This window comes from Thunnus maccoyii, chromosome 22 (assembly GCF_910596095.1).
Source record: "Thunnus maccoyii chromosome 22, fThuMac1.1, whole genome shotgun sequence".
NCBI lineage: Eukaryota > Metazoa > Chordata > Actinopteri > Scombriformes > Scombridae > Thunnus > Thunnus maccoyii.
This window is the reverse complement of record NC_056554.1, coordinates 4,832,753-4,855,836: the sequence shown is the minus strand read 5'-3', so window position 1 is coordinate 4,855,836 and position 23,084 is coordinate 4,832,753. Positions and strand designations below refer to the sequence as shown.

The 23,084-nt window shown below is 39.9% G+C and overlaps 1 protein-coding gene across 4 annotated transcripts in view; it reads left to right on the top strand.

Annotated features, from left to right (window-relative positions):
• nrxn2b (neurexin 2b) overlaps positions 1-23,084 on the top strand; it is a 716,836-nt gene that overhangs the window by 308,070 nt on the left and 385,682 nt on the right. For all 4 annotated transcript variants that reach the window (XM_042400576.1, XM_042400577.1, XM_042400578.1 and 1 more), the window contains one exon: positions 7,006-7,307. In XM_042400576.1, coding sequence (XP_042256510.1) covers positions 7,006-7,307 — 302 coding nt within the window. The remainder of the gene's footprint in view (positions 1-7,005; positions 7,308-23,084) is intronic.

Here is a 23,084-nt window from a genome sequence, read left to right as displayed (position 1 = left end):
CCATCAAACCTTATCCTTTACTACTGGAAATGATCAGTGGAGGAAACAGGACAGGCAAAACTGTCTCATGAAAATGCTAGACGTAAACTCCTAGAGATGACAGTGAGGGAGGGGGTCAAAAAGGTCCTCACCACACAGTGCTGACACGGTCCAACTCGAGACACACCTTGTTTTCAGTTTCATGTCAGGGTTATGAAACCAAACTTACAGTAACAGTCTACCAATGAAGAACACATTTTATATGCAAATCACGCTTGTTTCTGTTCTTACAAGCTCTACGGAAAGATTTACTCTTTCCTTCTTTGCCACCTGCATGCTCCTCCAGCGACCTTCAAATACTGTCAATCAAAGCAACTGCATAAGGGATTTAATTAAAATGAACCATGCACTCTTAAAATGTGACCTGCAGCTACATTTAAAGGTGGAGGAGAAAAAAAGAATCTAATCAAGTGCCTTTATGCCAAGGGCTCTTAAAATGCATGTCCTCTACGAGTCTATGGACTCCTTGTAGACATACATTTTTACTAATAAAGTCAAGTGGGTGATTAGAATGGCAGATACATGCACATTGTACAGGTAAGGTCTACCATACAATGTAAAAAGATGAAACCATGTTAAAGTAACTAATATATTGCCTCAAAAATGTATTTATTCCATCTGATTTTTATTTTATTTTAGATGTAATTTATTTTAGTTTGGCTTAGCTAATCTTGAGCTAAATTTGGACATATATTCTCTACAACTTCTCTAGAACAGTTCCCACAACACAACAATCCACCTCATATAATAATGTCTGAATCCTGTAGTGTTTTATCCACTTGTATCACCCCCAGGAAATGTGAGGCTCTCTATCATCTGAAACCTGGCTCACCCAGATTTCAGTATCAATATTGTGTGTCTGTAAGGCTCAAGAAAGTAAGGCTCAAAAGGCAATGGAGACAACTTAAATGACTCATGCATTACCTCACTGTGGACAGCTCATTCGATATTGACACTGATGCTCTTTTGGTGGCATGCCACAGAACAAAAGATACATTGTAAATGATATGATAGTACATTTGCTATGGCTCAACAAACACCTCTTAAGTGGGGAGGAATGGTCAGTGCAACAAAGAACTTTGGCCTACAGCAAATGAGCTGGGCAGATTGCAAATTATAGCCCCTTCATTACAGGATTGCAATCAGTCCATGGATCAATACATCCAGTAATCACCTGCTGTACAGAGAAAGGAGAGTGGAGAGGATTGAAGGTGGGAGCAATGTTCCTCTATTTACGCCTTGTGTCAATGGCCCCACAAAGAGGCAGAGATCCATAAATGTATCCACAAATTACCAACTCAGCTAACTAGATAGTGTCACAGGCTAGGTCAGTGCTAGACGTAAAGGGGGGAAATAGAGACAGCAGACACCTATAATAGAGAATTGCTATAGGAATTCTACATTAAAATGTATGATTTTTGTGATTCATGAAATATTATTATACGTCATTTCATGAAAAACTCATAATAGCAATAGCATAGTGGCACAATAGCATTGTTAATATTCTGGTCAAGTTCATTGCAAACATGGCAACCAACTAGGGGTCCTGTTACACCCGGTTCCGGAAAAAATAGGCGGGGTGACCAGTTGGGATAAAATAAAACACATTTGCCACGATGCAGCTTGGCATCATCTGGAAACATCTGGCATCATCTGCGTTAGCCAGTCAGGTGCACATTCCTCGACTAAGTACCTTGTGATGTGATTTTTGAGAGGAATGATGAAAAGATTGCAACCCTGATAACCTCCCAGAGTTGTAAATTCTTGTTTCATTTTTATGATCGTTTCTATGAGAGTTTTTGTTCAACACAGTGCTGTTTTTGACCTGCATGAGAGGCTCCATTCTCAGTAAAAAAGTCTGGGTCGGCTTCAAGTTGATTTGGAAGTCTGGGCCAGTTGAGTTTGATTCAGAATTGGCAAAATCAAGTATCTTTTTCAAAATCGATGCAAACCCTGTCAGTTTTGGTGGATATAACCTCTCTGTATACTGTGTAGTGTAGATCTGTCTGCTGAGAGTCTTTAGTTCTTTTCATTTCTTTCCTCCATTGTGGCATGCTTCATGAAAACAGCTGTGGATATAAAAGGGAAATGTTATGTGCGCCAGAGTTCTATATCACTGCCTAGGTATTGAGTTGGTGTGTTTGTCTGTTTGTTTACTTATGTGGTGTTTTTTGATTTTTATTTTTTTTTTGTTCCCGTGCATGTGCAAGGTCTTTAACACTGGCCAAACGTTTAATAAACAAACTGTTTTTCCCTGCAGTTCATTGGCCTTTGTCTGTGCCTCAGAGCTAGCACAGGACACTAGCCACTGTCTGTGGACCCAGCAGGCCTGTTTGATTCATGAAGCAGCATCAAAGCGTTCATATGCCCCGTACATCTCCCACTACTTTCTCTCATCTCATTGTTGAATCGTTTCACCAAAGCTGTCGGATACTCTCTCTGCAGGGTGGACGGCACTCGTCGGAAACTAATAGAGGGTGACTGTATATGCACATGCGGGTGTGTTGGTACGTGTGGGTGTGTATGAACAGTGAAGTAATGTGATGTGACGAGTGGATTTGCCAGCATGTGGTCATCTAGAGTTTGGATGCTTTCAAATGCACACACATACATACACTTGTGTTATTCCATTCTCTCTGTTCTAATTCGCCTAAAACTACCTAATTACTCCTGATATGTAATCCAATTGGCCAAAAAGCACTATGTTAAGGTTCATTATGCGTTGACTAATGCACCACACAAGTTTGGATGGAGCTATTCATGCAGCTCATCTTATTAAACCTGCTCTCTCTCCCAGTCTGAGTGGAATCCAATTTAATCACACATGCCACACTGTGCTTTTATTACAGTAATATCCACCAAAGACTACTACCCTAAAATGGCATTTTTGGGGCAGCATTGACAAACACAGATTGCATTTGTGTTCTCATGACATTTTATAACCATTTATGATGCTGTGTTTTTCCAGAATGGTGACACTTGTTACAAATATCAGTAGATCATAATTCATGACATCGCTATTGCTAGCTCGCAAGCTAGACAGCATACTAACTTACACAACCTGATGCTTATTCACTCGTGGCTCTGTGCTCAAGTTAAGCTATAGCAGCCTGTTAACACAGTATGTGTGTGTGGGTTGGACTGCACAATGGTCCAAGTCAATGGCATTGATTCTACACAGGTTGGAATTCCATCCTCTTCCTCTCTCCCTCCTCCCCTTCACTCTTTCACTGTGTATTTCATAGAAATGAAGTTCCCCTTTCAAGAACAATGATGTCGCAGAGAGCAAGCTGCTTGACACATCGACTGCAGCAAAGTCCTTAGCTATTGCCAGTGACATGATTGTGACAGAGGTGGCAGTGGAGGTTGAGGTCACTGAATCCATTTCGTGTATAAAAGTAGAAGGGAGACTGGAAAAGTGATTTCTTTAGGATGCGGTCTAAACTAAGTTGGATCTGGAGTGCTTGGAAAATGAGGTGATATTGCACTGATCCCTTGTTTGAAATGTCTAACTCAGCCAGCAAAAGCTATAACAGTACTATTTTTATCAGTAGATTCATGCCTGCTTTTCCTTCTTCTCTTTTGTACTTGCATCTTTACATTTTTTGAAACCATTGAACTTTTGAATCCGACGTGTAGGAGATGTAGCCTGAAGTGCAAGCACTACCAAAGGCTGCTAAAACCGGGTAGACGTGGGCAGATGATAAACATCGGGTTCCCTCATCACATCTGCTTATTCATGAAACAGTTGTTAGGTTATATTGCTCTGCCTAGACACGCGGAGTATCATTTTTGACCCCTAAAAATACCAAGTACTAAAGGTCTGCACCCCAATTGCATTGAAATCAAATACCAGAGGAACTCAACATTTAATTAATAATAAAGATGCTATTACGGGTGGCTAAATTTCAAATGAGTCATTTCAGTAATGTAGTCAGGGCCTTCTGTGAGGTTAATTGAGACCTTGACAGCACTCTAGTCTCTGCTGCGTGCTCGTGTGTCTTGTCTTACCTCTGGCTACAGCGTCGGCTCTTGGGCTTTATAGAGAGAGATTTGATCTGAGTGAAAAGCGTATACTGTTAGTGTGTATGTGTATGTAGTCACAAGAGTGCTACCATGGGAGCAAGAGGACAAGATAGAGATGTACAGTAGATGCAAGAAGAGAAACAGATGTATAGCGACAAGCACGTATTCATGGGAGCTGAAGTGGTCTCAGAGAAGGGAAAGAAAAGTCATTCTTTATATTAGTTTTTGTATCTTGAAAGCCGAGGCTGAAGTGATCTTCTTTTCTCTCCGGGGAAACTGGGAGGGAGGCTTTTCCAGTGTTCTGCATTGTAGAGGAGGATCACCAACTTCCTGGAGCATACAGGATATACAGAAAATGACTTAACTCAACTAGCAATATGAGATGGATCAGTGTCAATTTCTGGATAATACTGCAATGCATTACTGGCTGCTTAGTGTTGGTTTTTGCTACCTCTGCCTCTAAAGTCGAGAATAAAAACCATATGATTGTGTTAATTTTGAAATAATCCATTGAGGGACATTATTGGCATTGTGACCAAATTAACTAGTGCAACCGTGAAAACCGTCCCACCCGTCCTCTCCTGTCACTCCCTGATCCTCTCTAGCTTTATCTCTTCCTCTCAGCCTTCTGTTCATTAAACAGACATAAACAAAAGAAAGTTTTTTGTTTGCAGCTCGTGTCTCTCCGTTGCATGCGGCTCAGTCTCGCTGAGCTCATGGAAGCAATAACAAGCAGTTTGTTACCGTTAACAGCCCATACTTTGGGAGGGGGTCCAACTTAATACATAATTGAAAATGGTTGCTGTGGTCCATTTGCTACGCTTTTGTTCTTCCTACATCAGCAACGCAGGCACCGCCAGGAGGCTGCTCTTGGGGGATTTGCTATTTTTTCTCTGTCATTTTTCCCCTCCATCTCTTTCTCTCTCTCCTTTGATGCCTTTTTTTCGATGACAATTCACACTTCAGTTGAGATTGCTCTAAATTTCTATTTCAGCCAAAATGCTCTTTTAAGTAGCTGTCTCTCTGTCTGAATGCCATTCGTCCCTCAATTCCTCGTTTTTACCACCACATAAAATGTTTTCTTTTATGTGAGTGCATGCACCCATATTATGTGGCTATGTTTGTCTCAAAGTGAGCTCCATCATCCCTTTTAATGTTTCAGAAGTAGAGCAGTTAGAATGTCACTTAACACAGCACTCGCTCGGCCTCTCTTCTTGAATCACATTTCTTTTTTCATATAAAATCCGTAAAGCATTTATTTCTTAACTCAATGTTAATGAATTTGTGTGATCAACTTTTCCTTAAGTTGGCCATATTTAACAGTCCATGGTCATAAAAGGTCACATCTGTCAAATGGACACAGTATTATCCATCACCACTCTTCTCCTCTCACCTAAGATTGCTCCTGTGCGAACTCGCTTGCTCATGAGATTTGGCTTTCAATCTGCCAGTGGACCACCCCTCTGGCTAGCCTCAGCTTCTCTCCCTGGGGAAATGCACCAAGGTCTTGGACTGATTTTGTTGTAATGGAACTTGAGGATAAACTAGATTTGATGATCCATACTGGGACCTCTTGGAGGTTTGAGTTTGCGGCCCCCCCGTTTCAGACCTAAACCTCATTACCTGAGGCTGATTCTTCAATCTGGTCTCCCCAAGGAGACAGAGGTGGGCAGGGGCAAACGAACACAGGAAGTGGAGTGTCACTTCAGATCACAGCTCATGTTGGGAAACCAGTTGATTTGTATCACTGCGGCGCAGAGAAGATTTGTGCCAAAGAATATAACTATATAAATAAACTATATATACATATAATCACAAGAAACAGTATGGATTACTGAGTAGATGAATGCTAATTTTTCCCAGGCCCGCTGATGTAAATGTCCACACTTTGACTCGTGTGATTGAGGTGTCACTATTGTGAGTGTTGCTGCAGCTGTACTCTCTGTTCTGACAGCTGCAGGTGTTTGTTCAGTTCCTGACAGATGCACATTGTGTCCTCCTCCTGCTGCTGTTAGGCTGCTGTTAGACATGTGTCCATTGTACAAACTGGCTGTTTTGACTGGCAGTGTGTGAACAAAGCTCACTGCAGTGGAAGGAGGCCATGTGCTACAGAGTGACAGACAGTAGGAAAGTTGTCAAACACCTTTTCTTCACTTTCAAGTTTGGCTTTTTCGAGCTGCTCCTCTTGGCTCCACTTTGTCTGGTCTTGGCATTCATTCTTCTTCTGTTATTTTCTCTGCTGTTTCTCTTCCCCCCACCCTTTAATTCTAAAATCCCCTCCTCTCTAATTTCTATCCCAGCTGTTTGCTTTGCTCTGATGGAAGTAATTTTATTTCACACATGACACACTGCTGCTGCTGATTTACTCCAAAAATTACTCCATTGCACATGCATCATGCTGAAAGAATTGTATATGTTTCTTTAATGTGTTGTTAATTTATCCATAAACTAAAGCAAATGTTATTTTTGCCCTGTGAAGCTTTGATGATGAGAACATTTCTCGAGTCCATTAGAGTTGCAACAAGAATCAATATTTTAACATTGCAGTCCCTAACCACATCTAAATGGTTTCATCTCAAAATATTTGACCCGTGACATCTGGCACAGAGAAGTGATCACAATTAAGTGTTACATTAGTGTTAGTCCAGTGCTTTTTATTTATGTATGAAGAATACCAGTGTTTTAGGATTTACTCTGCTTAGAGGTGGGGTTTTAGACTTTTAATAGCAAAAAACAGCTTCTCTTTTTTTCAGAAAATGCTTTTTAAAATAGTTTCTTTTAAAATGATGTTCCTTTGTAAGGGAAACACCAGTGTTCCTTAATTCTATAGTAGTTAAACAAGCTTCGGCAGACTGATTTTATGATGTAATCCTGCATTCATATGAAATTCCTTTTAACTAATATCTCTTTTTTTTTCTTCTTCTGTTTTCACTTCCGCAGGTAAGGAAGAGTCAGTGGCCACCTTCAAGGGCAACGAGTTCTTCTGCTACGACCTGTCGCTGACACCCATCCAGAGCAGCACTGACGAGATCACGCTTTCCTTCCGCACGCTGCAACGCAACGGCCTCATGCTACACACCGGCAAGTCGGCTGACTACGTAAACCTTTCCTTGAAGAGCGGTGCTGTTTGGCTGGTCATCAACCTGGGCTCAGGGGCCTTTGAGGCCCTGGTGGAGCCTGTCAACGGCAAGTTCAACGACAACGCCTGGCATGACGTGCGCGTCACCCGCAACCTGCGCCAGGTAAACACTGCCCACGTAATCCAGGGCCACCGCAGTCGGAGTGGTGCCTCTGTCTGCTACCCACCTTTATCTTTGCTGCTTTATTTAACTCTTTTTTGCTGTCTCCATCTTTTTCTCTTATCTCTCTGTACATAGAGCACACAGGGAATGTTTGTCTCACCTTTCTTCTCTCTTCTCCTGATGCTTGCAGCCCACTTAAACAAAAGTTTATTTTTTTCCAGGTCGGCGTTGAACAGAAGGCAGGTGCCGGTTTTTGTTTTGTTTTGGGATTTTTCTTCATTTCTTTCTTTGCTTTATATTTTTTTCCAAAGAAACCAAAGATCCATGTCACCATCATATTCAAGGGTCATTTAAAGACAAAAGGTGAAAAGTAATCACAGACCTGATGAGAATAAAATACCTGTCATGGTGATTATAATTAACATGGATTGTAATGAAATCAAAGACAACTGTGCATATTTAAGGTGTTAGAGAGGGCATTGTTTCTGTGCTGTTAATGAAAAACTGATGAAAAAAGTGTTCTTCTCAGTATGTATGCACATAATGTACTAGGCTACACAAATGGAATGCACCCTAATTTATCAAAGGTGACAATGCACTTAAACCCTTTCTGAACAAATTACCCATCGCATCTTTACAAACCTTTAATCGTAGCTAATGGAAAACAAAAGAGCTCTAGCAAACTGAATGTCTATGCACATGTGTGTAAATTGGTGTGTGCCTGTGCATACCAGCTTGTCTCAACTACTTAATTTTTGCACAATGCACAGCAAAGCACTAAAGTACATGTACATACAGTACACTCTCTAGGTGCTGGGCTCTCTAGATGCACCGGGTCATCAATTGGCAGTTGCAGATACCAGCAGTGAGATACAATCAATTTCACTTTCACTTGCCGTGCTTACTACTTCACATTTTTTTTGGTAATTGTAATTGGAATGAATGGCTTGTCAGACCTAATAATGGGCATTGTAAGTGGCCCCCGAATGCAAAAAAGCCTGATGTGAATGCATTAACACAAAGATGGTGCATCAACTTCTTTTGTGTGCACCTGCAAAAACATCCCCTGAAAGTTGACAAAAAACAAGCAATTGTATCAAACTTCTGTACTTTTAGCCACTAAAGAAACTCCTCTCCACGCAAAATAGGACAACCTGAGAGAAAAGTGATTCTTAATGTGGACTAAGTGCTGTTAAATTATAGGGGGAAATTTCCATGCCAACCACACTCTGCAATTTCTGTCATGTTGCAATAATATTAATATATATTTGAGTGTGGTAACTTAGACGTGGAAATGGTCCAAGATTTGTGGAGCTGATGTTTTGTTAGCATATGCTGCACTTGCCTTAGGATAAGGGCAAAAATGATCATGTACTCGCAGACACACACACATACAGAGTCTGGGTCAAATATGTTCTCCTGTAGAAAATATGTGTGATCAGCAGAGTGAGACTAGCTTAATGAGTTTGGGAAGCCAACACAATTTTAAAGATTTACAGCTTGAGCCAACCCACCTACCACCAACTGCAACATAACGACCATTAGGCAAATGAGTAACACAGGCAGATACACACATGCTAGACTGAGGTCTGTCTGTCTGTCTGTCCATCCACTTGCCTGTCTGTCTGTATTAACATTTACAATAAAATTTGTTGCATTACATTTCTCATTTTCAGTCAATTCAGGGTAGTACCAATACTACCAGTTAATAAACTATACTTTTGCAACCTTATTAAATATAGGTTTGATCACAAATATAAAGTATTATTATAAAGCTTAACTAGAATTTAAATTTTAAAACAAGTGGGGGAAAAGTCTGCAAGTGATTAAATTTGTCATCCAAAGTTAAATCACTTCAGAATTTACATATAAAGTGTTGCTTCCTTGAAACTATCAGGAAAATCTATTGCTGTTTGGGTGATCTCATTTTACTCATAGAAAAGTTAAAACAAAAATAATGCAAGTTTGTCTTAAAAACAAAAAAAATATTATTGTAATATTAGTTAAATGAGTTGTCTTCTGCCCTGCAAGTTGTAGCTGAACAGATATGCATGAACCCTGTCCATGCCTTGAACTAGAACTAACCACCCACACCATCCTGTCCGGGTGATCTCCATTAACTCACATAACAGCTTGAATCCCCAGTGGATCATTGTAATTGACATAACAGGCAGCCTAAGTGTTAAAGAGCTCTCTAGATTTACACTGGACAATCCCACTGAGAGACACAAGGAGAGAGGTATTGATGACATTGACCACCTCTGACCCTGTGTTTACTCCCCGACTGATACCCAGCTAATCAATGAGCACTTGCATGCTTTGAGGTCTCATAGAAAACACATGCATTTACACAGTTACACACATCAGAGAAATTTGAAATTCAGACGCATTGCCTTTGCATTCATATGTTCACACAGTTGTTGAGAAACACCTCAGGATGACACCTGAGAAACACTTAAATGTGTGTGGGAAGTGTTTTCTTTACATTAACAATTACCAACTACCATTTCCAGTCTGTGAAGCAATTAACTATTAGGCTTTAGTTTGACAAATATGAAGGTAAAGATCTCAACAATAACCAATAATAACATATGAGCTGGTGCACAGTGCAAAAAAGAAGCACATGCATATTTCATGCAGCATATTTCAAAACTCATATTTAGTCAAAATATATGAATGAGAATCTGAAAGAAAAACAATCCGATTTGTTCCTTAGCAGGATCTTCTCAATCGTAACACACAGTGTCCATAATAGCAGCATGGCAGTGTGAGTTGTGTACTCTGACAAAAAAGGAAACTGAAGAAACACCATCAATCTGTATACCGTCTGTTTTACAGAACCATGGGAGAAATATGACAATTTATAGCATATACAGGATATGTACATGGAACACATTTCAATGCAGTGCTGTCCAGTACTAAGACATTACAAACTATTGCTTCCCAGAAAGTTGTTGAATCAACACTTCATTAATAGTCTAATACATATTGACCATTATAAGGCTTGCAAAGATTGTATTTATAGCAGGCCTGTTCATTTGCATTATGGTTTATATTTCACAAAAATGGCTTTCTCTCTAAAATAGCCCCCCCCTCCCCATATATTGTTTTGTGTATGACATATTTTCAGATTATGTGTGGCCATACACAATTAAAATTGACAAATATGAATTGCAGACAGTTGTCCAACAACATGCACGCCTTGCCCTTCCTACTGCGGTTGGCGGGGTTTAGATTCTAAAAATACTGTTAATTAAGTCAATTTATCTTTAAATAGAATTGTGAATGTAAACAGCGCACCCACACAAACACATCATTATTGTTCTCCACTGCTCCTCACATTAGGGTTAACATGATATCTCATGCTAAAGATTGCCTGCAGTCTACAACAAAAGCATTACATTCCAACTGAGGTTATTGTACAGTCCTTGTGGTCTCAAAAGTCTCATCCACTCTCTGTCTGGTGTTTATAATGGCTCGTGCAACGTCACGCATATCTACTGCTGCATCAGTAAGCTCCAAAATAAGTAAAGCCTGTGAGCTTTCTCAAGCCTTTTTCTCTCTCTGACTCTCTCTCCCTCTGTATGTGTATATTCACCGTCTTTCTCCACAAAACCTATGAATTTGTCAGCTTTGTGCGGGATTAAAATGAAGCAGACAGAATTAGGTGAGGTGATAGGGACTCTCCACCGAGAGAGGAGAGAAATGAGAGGGGGTTGGGGAGGAAAAAGGGTATGTTATGTGCTTAACAAATGATCACAGGTGCAGAGCTCCCCTTGGTGGCATCTGACAGTATTGCAAGTGTGGATGTAGTATATGTTTGAGGAGTTTGGCTAATCCCTTTGGTGTACTGTTGATAGGCAGGCAAGGACACTTGCGTTGACCTCTCATCAGTGCAAGTCTCTCCCCTACAATACACACACAATCCACCCATCCCTCCCCACCTAACGCATACTACAGTTAGCATAAGCAGTAAGCCATCTTTCCCTCTTTATCCCTCCCTCTTCTCTCCCTGACATGATAATGTACCATCATGAAAATATTGTAGACTTCAGCATTGGTGACCACCCTTGACCTAACTCTCCCTCAGGGTCACACACACTGTCTAAACACACTGCAGAAAAAGGAAGGGCAAAGACAGAGATACAAGCCCTCATATCTGGGTGTCTTGGGAAACTATAGATATATCTGAAACACTGCACCAAAACAGAGCACAGTGTGAAAATAGGTCAAATATGAAGTGTGCAAGGACAACGACTCTAGTCAGCATACATCTACTGTAGCAGTAATGGCCCTTCTCTTAATGTATGCACAATGCATAGTTGAAATAAAAACTGCTCATTGTCTACTGTACTGTATCTTCCATGGGTATTGATTTTCTGATTTTTTTTTTTTTTTTTTCAAATCCCACTTTTGATTTTCCCAGAAACCCTGCCAACACATGAACTAATCCACATACTGCTGTATTCTTGCAGGGATACCTTATCACATTTACAACTGGAAAAATCAGCCACAATTCAATAGAAATAGCTTCGACAGAAACTAAAACCACTGGCGCCTGTGTTATTATGTTCATACCCATTACTTTCATTACAGTAACTCAAAGTCAATCAATCGGTTTGCATGTATTGCAGACTAGCAGTAATACAAGTGCAGATCAGTCAGTGTCTGATGTTGAGTGGGACTGATGAATATTTAGTGGCTAATGTATTGCCTTTGAACTTAAGATTTACACACATGTTCAGGTATCAGCAGTGACACAGGAGTATCGAATGAAAGAACAGGAGTCAGCTGATTCAATTCATCAACTTTCACTCCTGTCACATACTCATTATTTCCATAGCTTTGCAATTTAAACCAGCAAATAGAGCAAGTAACTATTTCTGTAACCCAACTTAATTATGATTACACACTAATGTGAATTTACTATTGTGGTTTGTATTCCTGTAGTCAAGCTATTGTCAGGAATTAATATGCCAGTCCAAGTAACACAGTTGATTGCACTCAAAGTTTGTCAGCTTTTACCTTATTTAGTAGTTCTGTTGGTTTGAAATTCAGTTGCTGCTGCTCTTTTTATGAGGATACAAAAGCGGTAGGCAAGATGTTCTCTTTAGACATAGTAAATGGAGAAGCCATTGTAGAAATAAAAGCAGTGCACTGTGCATAAACTATACAGTACACTACCGCATAATGTAAAAGATTAGTAAAAGAATCGCCTGCAGTGTATGACAGGAATGTTTCACTCAGCAGCTCTATAGTTGACTGTAGTGTAGCTTTTGTGGTGGTATTTGTAGGACTCATTCACTTACCTCAAAGATATTGTCAATGTTTTGGTTTTTGTCCGTGGTTTATTGAGATTATAGCAATGCCAGGAAAAATGGGGAATGTCATGCTTTCGATCTAATGGGAAGATAGGAATACAGAAATACAGTAATCTATATACTAATGTATTCTTGGAGGGCCCGCTTCCCATGTTGATGATCACTGCAACAATCAGAAAGGCCTCACATCTCAACGTTCTGTCTGTATACTTAGCAGGCATTTGGGTACCACAGGACACTGTAGGCAGCCAGAGGAAACATGAGACACATAACGCTATGGGAAAGGGAATGTGTGCTTGTGTGTCTGTATTTTTGTGTGTTCATCAGAAGTAGAGAGTGTAAGAAAATGATTGTGTTCACTACACAGAGTGGGAAATGAAGTTTAGTGCTGCTGTCTGAGAGAGGAGTATCTGAGCAGTGGGAGCATGGAGAGAGCACTGGGAGAGAGACAACAGTTTGTTCTCTTCTAAGAGAAAGAGAACAGAAGCGAGCTTTCTTTTAATTCCCCAATGTGACTTTACAACCGAAAGATTCAACATCCCAATGTGTCACAGAACTGGGCCAGTAGCTTTGCCAGCATCTAGAGAGAGAGTCCTTTGAACTCAATATATCTTTTTCTGTGAGCACAATTTTTCTTTCTGTATCACCGTCACCCTTTCCTCCCTTTTATACTCTCACCTACAGTATCGTTGGTCCTTCTCTTGTCTCTGACTGTCGGTCTCTTTCAGTCTACCTTGATGTTCTTTAAGTCCCTCCACTCATACACATCTCTTTTCCATATAATTGGACCTTGGGTGGACCTATTGGATTAATGCATGGATCAAACAGATTTGCTCATGTTCTTAAAGTGCTGAATGTAGATCCCTGAGGTTCAACTGCCGGCCCTTGGTTCAGCTCGAGCAGGCGAGCTTTGATCTGCATTAGGATCGAGTTCAGCAAAGGCCGCATTGAGAATGATAATCTGTTCCACATAGGCAGCAACCGCTATGAACTGTATCAGAATCCAGTGAGGTATTGCAACTTTGAGTAAGTGGATTTCTTTTATTTACTTTTGGACTAAAGAGCCTTAAAAATCCATAGAGTAAGGCAGATAGAGACGTTTGTTTTGCTGTATGCCGGATTGACATAACACACTATAGTGATTCAGCCTACTGGAAAACCTTCATATCGGCTGTTCTACAATCCCCTGCTATACAGGAAGTGTTGTCTTTTACCTATCTAGCAGCAGCAGAAGGGCTTTACTTTCTTTGAATAAACACGTTAGCAGTAACAATAGCATCATTGCTATAACACAAAGAGAAAAAATAAACACTACTCTTCTCTTCATTTTTTGCTGTTTTAATTACTCCTACTACTAAAATGCATCATAAAAAAGTTACTTTCAAAGTTAGGGTCATTGTCAATCCACAGGCGCGTGTGGCTGTTTATGATTGTGAGGCTCAAGCACACCCTCATAGTCAATAATAGATCATAAAACTTTACACACACAAACTTTACAAGCAGCGAGACAACATTACATAAAAACCAATAAGGCAAACATAGTTATTCAGTTGAGCACACACACAGACTACACTTCTTCTAGCCACCATGCATGTCCTCCATACATAATAAAAACTGGTGCTATGTATTCACATTCAAAATACAACATTTTCTCATGCCATTCTCACATATGCCCTTTCATCCATACTACTGTATGGGTGTTATAAAAAGAAACCAAGTTAAGGGATGGAAAACCTATGGAAAAAATTGACTTTCCACCCAAAAAATTATGGTTTACTTTTAAAATTAAACACTTGCAGCGCAGTTGCTGTCATGACTGAAAAATCAGGGAGAATAGTGGCCATTTATTAGTGTTGTAAGTTCTGCATGCTGTGCAATCTTCTAAAAGCTTCATCTCATTTGAAAATAATGTGTATGTTGTATAATGTTAAACCCTTCAATCATCATTCAGTCCCTGATATGTTGTAATCCCAGTTACTAAGACATCACGATATTTAAGAGTAATGTTTTAATCATGGACTGTATGAAAATAATGGACATACCCACTGGACATCACCCATTGGTTTGTGGACTCACGTTTTGAAGCCTTGAGTCTGGCATTTTGACTATCACCATCTTGGATATTTGGAGCCATAAGTGATGAGAAGTGACCATATTTGGACGAGAGGTCGGAGCTGACCTGCTAGCTTGGTTAGCACGGTGCATCGGTTATGGTTAACTGATAATGCTATTGCCAATGTTAATTTTCGCTAGCGAAAATTGGACGTAAAACTGTTAAACACACAATATGTAATTTCAGCCGCTAGGGGTCTCGCAATCAAAACAATAACAAAAGATGGAATGTGTTGACATTGTTAAGTAGTGTGGGATCATGAGAGTAGTTGTCTTCATTGTTAAACAACTAACTTCTTCAGGTTTGGATTACTCCAGTGTTTGTCATTTAGGATGTTTTTACCGGGAGTTGATCTATCTGCAGAGGTCTCCTCCTCTCCAAAACAGACAGACCCGGTGATTAAAACAGGCAAAAACACTGAATAAAGCAGTTTCACGTGAAAAATCAGTGTTTCTCTGACTCTGTTCAGCGGGTACAGGACGTCCATTAGGGGCTGCCAGCTGTGCTGCTGCTAACGTTTGCTCACCTTGTTTCTCTGATAACTTAAGATCCAGATGTTCAGCAGGTTTTTAGCGGGAGCTGAATTATCCACAGAGGTCTCCTCCCTCAAAAACAAATATACACAGGGATTAAAACTGGTAAAAATACTGAATAAAGCTATTTCACGTAAAAACAAAAAAACAGTGTTTCTCCGCCAATGTTCAGCGAGTACCAGACTTCTGGGAAGGGCTGCTAGGTGAGCTGCTGCTAACGTTTGCCCAGTTTTTTTCTCTGATAACTTATATCCAGACGTTTGATGACTAAAATCCTTCATCCAGTTAAAAGATATAGTTAAAAATGACCAAGATCTAAAAAGTTTATCATAAAAATGTGGCTTAAAACTGAACAAAAGTCAATTTATTACAGTGTCTGTCAAACAAACACAACGCCGACATATTATCTTGTATCCATATACTGTACTCTTTGGTAGACGCCATTGTGGCTGTTTGCCACAATGGCGTCTACACCTACAAGATTTATTATCTTGTAGGTGTATATTCTATGGTAGATGCAATTGTAGCGGACAAACACAACACCAACGCATGCATCTTGTGCACGTATACTCTAGAGGGGTATGATGCCATTGACAGGTGACCAAATGAAACGGACTGTTACCTTGATTAAAATTACAGATTTCTCTGGGTTTGAAAATTGTTGGAAACATTTGGGATAATGTAAGTACACAACTCAACAAAATATATAACACAAGTCTAGTTGTTTTTAGACATTATAATGCGAAATAGTTACATATTACAGCTTTAAAACAAAATGCACATACTGGAAAAACTGAACAGCCTACTCCTTAGACGGTCTTTTAGTACAACCAAATATTGAACAAGACTTTTTTAGATTCATTCAACTTTCATGAACTGAAAACAAACTGAATAGTGACAGCTACAGCTACATCTATTCTCTGAATCCGGGGTTATGCCATGGTTATGTTACCTAACCAATATTGTTGCCATGGTAGCAACTTGTCAATCACAACATAGCCACACCCTAAAACATACCCTGCTTTATTGTCCCATTTAAATTAAATGGGACCATAATTTACAAAATGAACATCATACTGTATTGAAGACGACTTGAAACTAGCAATCGAGTCCATAAACTCATTAGGAAAGTGTTTACTGAGGTAATAAATCAAGAGAGAAGTAGGGTCCTTTTCTCATAGCTTTCCATATAATCAGACTTCTTTTTGGAGCCAGTGGAGTCGCCCCCTGCTGACCATCAGAGAGAATGCAGGTTTAAGTCAATTCCGCATTGGCATCACTTTTCAGACCCGGAACTACCCGCTTGGTTTTAACTGGCAGGGCATGAGGGGAAAACAATCACATTTATTTCAGATGAGCCCAACCCCTTCAATCAATACTAGCAGATGTCTGGACACCCCCCTTCTCATTGTTGTCCTTTCTATATCTACCTCTCTCACTTGTTTTCCATTCATTTCTGTAAGGCATGATCAACTGCAATTACCTTGCCTCCTCCTCCTCCTCCATCCTTCCTCTCCCTCCCCTCTCATCCAACTTTCCTCCAAGAGGCAGCTAGAATTCCTAAGGGAGAGCCAATCAATCCCTCTGTTGCTCCTCTTCCCCTCCCTCCCTCTCTTATTTTCACTCTGTCTCTCTCGTCCATTCTTTCCAGCAATTTGTCACTTAGCAACAGTGTCTGCTATGCTGATGGGTAGTGAATCGTCCCTGGCTGCAGTACTCCAGCAGTTGCATTAACCCTTTCCCCACAACTAAGTCCTACAGAGAAGCACTATGATATTACTGATAAAAGAATGACTGAAACATCCTTTTTAGTGGGAAACAGCATTTTGAAACCCTCTTTCCTTGGTCCTCTGAACCTGCTATGTACTTACATGCAAGTGCAAAAAAAGACAAAAAGTAATTCTGTTAAACTATTGGGCAAATCAAGTTAATGAGTGACTGGTTACTCCAGTAATTTTACTCTGGAAACCAAGGTTTACATGTAATAGCCACCCCACACTTACACCTTGTGGATTAGTTCACATGTTAGCATCTCAATAAGGTCAGAACAATTTGTTTAGCATAATGACAGATTGAACCTCTTGTAGCCGAATTGAAAATGCAATTTAGAGTGCTCATCTGTGCCAACACATACAGCACACACTTTTACATTGGTGATAGGAATTGCTATTCAAGGCAGGCAGGAGTAGTGGATTTGTTTGATGTACATAATGACATGCTAACACCTCTGTAATCCGCTCTGTTTACTGCCAATGACATTTTAAGTATTCCTAATGTGCTCCAGCCGTGCTGAGAGGAGATGGGGGGGGGGGCACAGTTGGTGTGCGGGTGGATGCATGTTGGGAATTTTCCCCCGTTTCTTTCCCCATGCTGATCAGAGGTCAACACCTAAAGCACAGCTTCTGCCTGTACATTGCCCAAACTGCAAACACCTCATGCTATGAAACAATGGCACAACTGTTTGATACCAACACTAAGCGGTTCTGTGCATTTGAGGAAAAAAAGTTAATTTGCATCACATTTACACTTCATTAGCATATCCGCCTGCATTCCCACATTCACTCATTCATCAGCCTCATTTGCCACTACCTGCACAAGCACTTTCATGTTTATTCATCCTTCTGTCTCACAGACCTATAATCAGATAACAAATCTAAGCACCATTAGCACATTCAAACAGGTGGGAACAGGTCATAAAATGTTGCTGAGACAGAAACTGGTAAGAGATCGAGAAAGAGATTAAGGGACAACACAAGACCTGTGAACAGTGTGAAAGACTTTGGAAGAGAATAAGGAAAGGAGGTAGTAGAAGAAATAACACAAAGTCCCCATGAAATTAAGTATTTTTAATTCAATTTAATTGAAAAAGACCTTGCAATCTTGCTTCACCTTTATTGTTTATCTTTTTTTTCTCACTTTAAATAATTGGTTGGATTCTACAAAATTCCCTTGTTGTTTTTTTGTTGTTGTTGTTTTGTTTTTGTTTTGTTTTTTTCTTATATACCACAGCCAAGAAGGCATAAAGGAGACGCAGATCTCCACCAGGTGTGTCTGGGGGCATGTATAGTCTCAGCTTTCTTTAAGATGCATAGAATATTGTAATGGTGTTGTAACTGAGCATCCTCCTGGGTTCGCCTAAATGTATAAACTTAATAAGGAAACAGTAAACGCGATGATAAGTCCAATCTTCTCAATTTAAACATTATTTATTTAGGACATTTTGTTGTAACACACCACACAAAATAAAACCCCTCTTTACCTCCCTCTCCCCGCCCAAACAAAGAAGAGTTGAATCCCACTCACTTGCCCCTCCTGGCTCCCTTACAGTCAAAATGGTATACCTAACTCTAGTTGTTGCGTATAAAACGCGCCATAAAATAGGTTTTTCAACAGTTGTGAATCACTGCACCTACAAGAGGTCCTTGAGCATACATTCATAAATGTGCACAAAAAATATTAGGCTGACGGGTCCAGTAGTATGCAAGATTAGCTGTCGACAGATACACACACGGACACACATGACCAAATGCATAATCTCCTCCAGGCTTACACCTGATGGAGATAAAAAATAGTCCAACATAATGTCACATTGTTTACTTCACACAATGAAGGTACAGTGAATTCAACTGAAGAATGTACCGGTAAGCTTCTCCTTAAAAAAGCGGTTGATCAATATAAATCTTGTAATTTAGGATTGTATAGCCATATCCCGATGAGTTGTTACGGTAGCTCAGTAGCCAGTTTACAAAGAGAGATGCAGCCATTCAGTCAGAGACAGGGATGATAGGAAGAAAAAGAGAGTTATGACCATCCGCATTGCCATACACAATATCTTCGACTGCAATTTTCATGCACACACACACACCTACACAGAAGCGCACACTCTCACACACTGTTTGTTTGCAGACTTCTCCCCACCGTAATTGCAGTGACATTTATATTTGCACCTGAAGCCTGTCTGCCAGTTTCCATTACTTGGAGCTAGACTTAGAGAGAGGCAGACTAGAGTGAATGCCAGATGATTGGAATGAATGCAGAATCAAATGTACCTGAAAGAGCTATTCTGAATCAAAGCCCTGCTCCTCTCTATCTGACAGGGTCACCCACAGAGTGTCTGTGTTACAGAGAAACACCCAATATACCACAGAGGCATAAATACCCAGCAAGGCACATAAATGTACTGTATATAATATGGATGCTCAACTTTATACAGCCAAAAGATTTAGATTATACTTAATATGTTTAAACGCATACCGAATTTTCATGTGTGAAATTTTCACCTAATGACAAATGGCACCCATTCCCTCCCCTCCCACCCCATAATACTATTCCACAATATCACTTTTATCACTTATTTCTAAAGGCTCCAATTGGAAATTTATGAGAGAACAATCATCAGTCATAGAACTTTCTCAGTTACAATGATAAATCTATCTGGACTGGGAATCTTGGCTCCGCTGCACAATCCATTGATCATTTTCACAGCTTTGTCATTAAATATTTATTCAGCTTATTCACTGGTGGCCACAGTTCAGTAAGGTCCACCGTGACGACTGTGTAAAAGATCAGCAACTCAACAAAAAACATAATTTTACATCTCATTCAACTCTGGTTGGCATTCTGCGTGTCATTATCTTCATGTTGACAGAGGTATGTCAACCCTGTCACCTGTCTGTGAAATGTACAGCTACAAAACGCAGATTGTGAATTACCATGTGAACAGTATGAAGATTAGCTAATTTCTCCTCCTTCCCTACCCCATTCCCCAATATTTAATACATGAAGGTTTTCTAGCCCAGGGGGTCCTTTGAGACGGATGCAACACAAAGTTGTTAGTCTGGGCCCGTGGTTGTTTACATGACTGGGAGTTTTATCCTCCATTAGCAGACATCGGCATTCACAGCCTTCGTTTTCCCACATGGGTCAATTACAGAGAGGGTGATGGGCTGTCACAGCATGGGCTCCAGGCATGTTAGGTTTAAGGCTTGAAACAAGCGCAGTGCATGGGAGAGGAAATTTACTGTATGAGTAAAATTAGTGGTACGGAAAGGGCTGAGTCTGTCTATTTTGGATACTTATGCATTCCGACTCCCTCTTGTGTACTGTAGTTGTTTATCTCCAAAATCCCTTGCTAGATTTTTTTTTGGTGCTCTCAGTTGTTGTCAGCTCACTGTATTTTCTCAGCACTATACTTTCCTCCTTTCTGAGGAGAACAATTTGGCACTCCTGGGATACTTTTAGAGACCTCATTTACACTTAGTCACTTCATGCATCTTGGGCAGATCGGATAGATATCCAATCTCAAAAAAGCCAAGTGCAAATGCATCCAAGAAGCATTCAAGATTGATTGAAATATAGCCAGAAATACAGTATAGCCAAATGTTAAGGAGGTGTAAATGCATCCATCTGTCTAAGACTACTCCTCCCAACTGTAACTGCGTCAGCAAACAAGAAATAGCCTCTCACAGGGTCTGTCCTGTCTTGTTTTCCTTGTAATAATGGCCAAGTTACACTGAAATTAGCTGCCATTCTCTCTGTCTCATTAAAGCAACAGGAAAACATGCCATGTGTCTGATCAGGATTGAGGGAGCATTGATCATCATGAGTGAGGGAGCGGCATGAGTGAGAGCCTGAGAAGAAGATAAAACTTTTGTCTCGCTTGTAGTTCATAAATAATTTTCTTGTGTTAGATTATGGATAATTGTTTGCTAGTTAGTATGTTAATTGGTATAACTTAACTGGTAAAATGCTGTTATTTTGCAAGTTATTGTACTTGTAGTGTTCAGCTTCAGGTGTATTACTACCGCCTTCTGGACTGACCCTGATTTACAGGTAGCCTGGAAAAACCAAAACATATTGCAATCAGATTTGGGATCTAGCCAACAGATATAGATATATGTTTCTAAGTGTAAAAAGAAAGTGTCTAAATTTAATCTGGAGTTTTTTTTGGATAGGAAACACTTGAAATGACAAGTGTAAATGGAGCCAAAGTGGGACAAGGATGGATTCCTCTCATATGGTCTGCTATTGCAGAAGTCACCGTGGATTTCCCTCTATACATGCTGCAGTAGTACTGCAAGCACTTCCTTCTTGTGCATCTTGGAGCAGAACAAAATTGGAAAATCATGACTGAAACCCTTTAAACCAACTGGTTACCATACCATTCTGTCAACCCTTTGATAACAAAAATAGAACAAAAGTTTAATTTTCTGCACAATTGATCTTGACAATGGAGCACCAGTTCAGCAATGCTTACAGTTCTCAAGCCTGCAGTAGAATGTCTGATTTGTGTAATAGCTACGCCTCTTCTACACATCTACTTTCACACACAGTTTCAATGGCTCATTTTGCTTCACTTTCTAGTCTAGGAGTTTATTCATTTAACACTTAAACTTCTTACTCTTCAAATTATGAACTCAGTCCAACTGCCTATGCAGACTTTATTTTAAGGGAAAGCTTGGGTAACTTAAAACTCTACACTAGACAGCATAATGTAGTTAATTTCCATAATTTAATCTAATTTCCAGTGGCCCAGTATGGTGAATCAAGACACCACTATAGATGAGACAAACAACTCAGCATCTTGAAATGCAAGTCAATGTGACAATAAAACAGTGAGTACAAATTGAGTTACTAATTCACTGAATTCAGGTTATACATACACAGATTCCAATTTATGATCTGTGCAGCTCTTTTATTTATTTATCTGGTCGACATCATATCCATTTATCGACTTGTCTTGACCCTGTAGACTTAACCTTTACCTGAGAAAGGTTTGGAAAAATAGATTTTTTGGGTGTACTGCTTACTGAAAGAAGCACATGTTACACGTGTATGTGCACTTTTAGAGGCCTATGCAGATACCATGCATACCAAAGTCAAAATGTAATCTTTTCCTTCATTTCCGCCACCCATGTTTTCACTCCACTCACCACCATTACTTTATCATGTAATTTCAAAGATCATCAGCAATTTTAAGAATACATTTTTTCACAACTATACTAGGGCTGTTCTGTCAAAGAACTGATAGAGAGATAAGTTCAAAATCCAGACATCAAATGTTTGAAAGGGATCTAAAACCTGCAGAATTCAAAATGTTGCTCTTAATAACCTCTAATTTTTTTCCCTTTCTGTATCACAGACTATCTTTCAATGAGTTTTGAAAAGCCCACAGTCATTGTCACCTTTGTAGGGGTACATTTGTCTAACTTAATAAACCATTGTCAGGCTCGAAGTCGTTGAGCTCCTTATTATATCCGGTCTTGTATCAGTGATATATCAGCTGTTGTTTTATGAAAGCTCAGGGAAATGGGAGTGCAGAGTGGTGTGGATATGCAAATTCACACCCACCATTGAATCTTATTTACCTAATTAATGGATTAAGAGGAGTCATTAGACAAAGTGGGTAAATGGTGACTGCACTTTAGCATGACCCTTGATCAAAGAGTGGGCATGCATGAAGCTTCACATCCCCCCGCTAGTCCCATGTTGAGGACTTTGTTTATGGTTGCCACTCAGCTCCCACACAGATGGCATGGACACATAGTAATCCATCCCACATACAAACAGACCCACAGTACTGTACCTACTGTACATACAACAGGGGCAGATTCACACACATACACATGGTTGTAGACAAACATACAGGTATAACTGTTCAACCAAATTTGCTTTCCTATACTTTATGTTGTGGAGGCCATTGCCATCTATTGTATATATCTCAACAGCTTGACTTACAGCTTTGTATTTATTGCTTCATATTTCACATTGTTGCATTTACAGTGGGCTAGGCAAGGTAATTACTCAATGT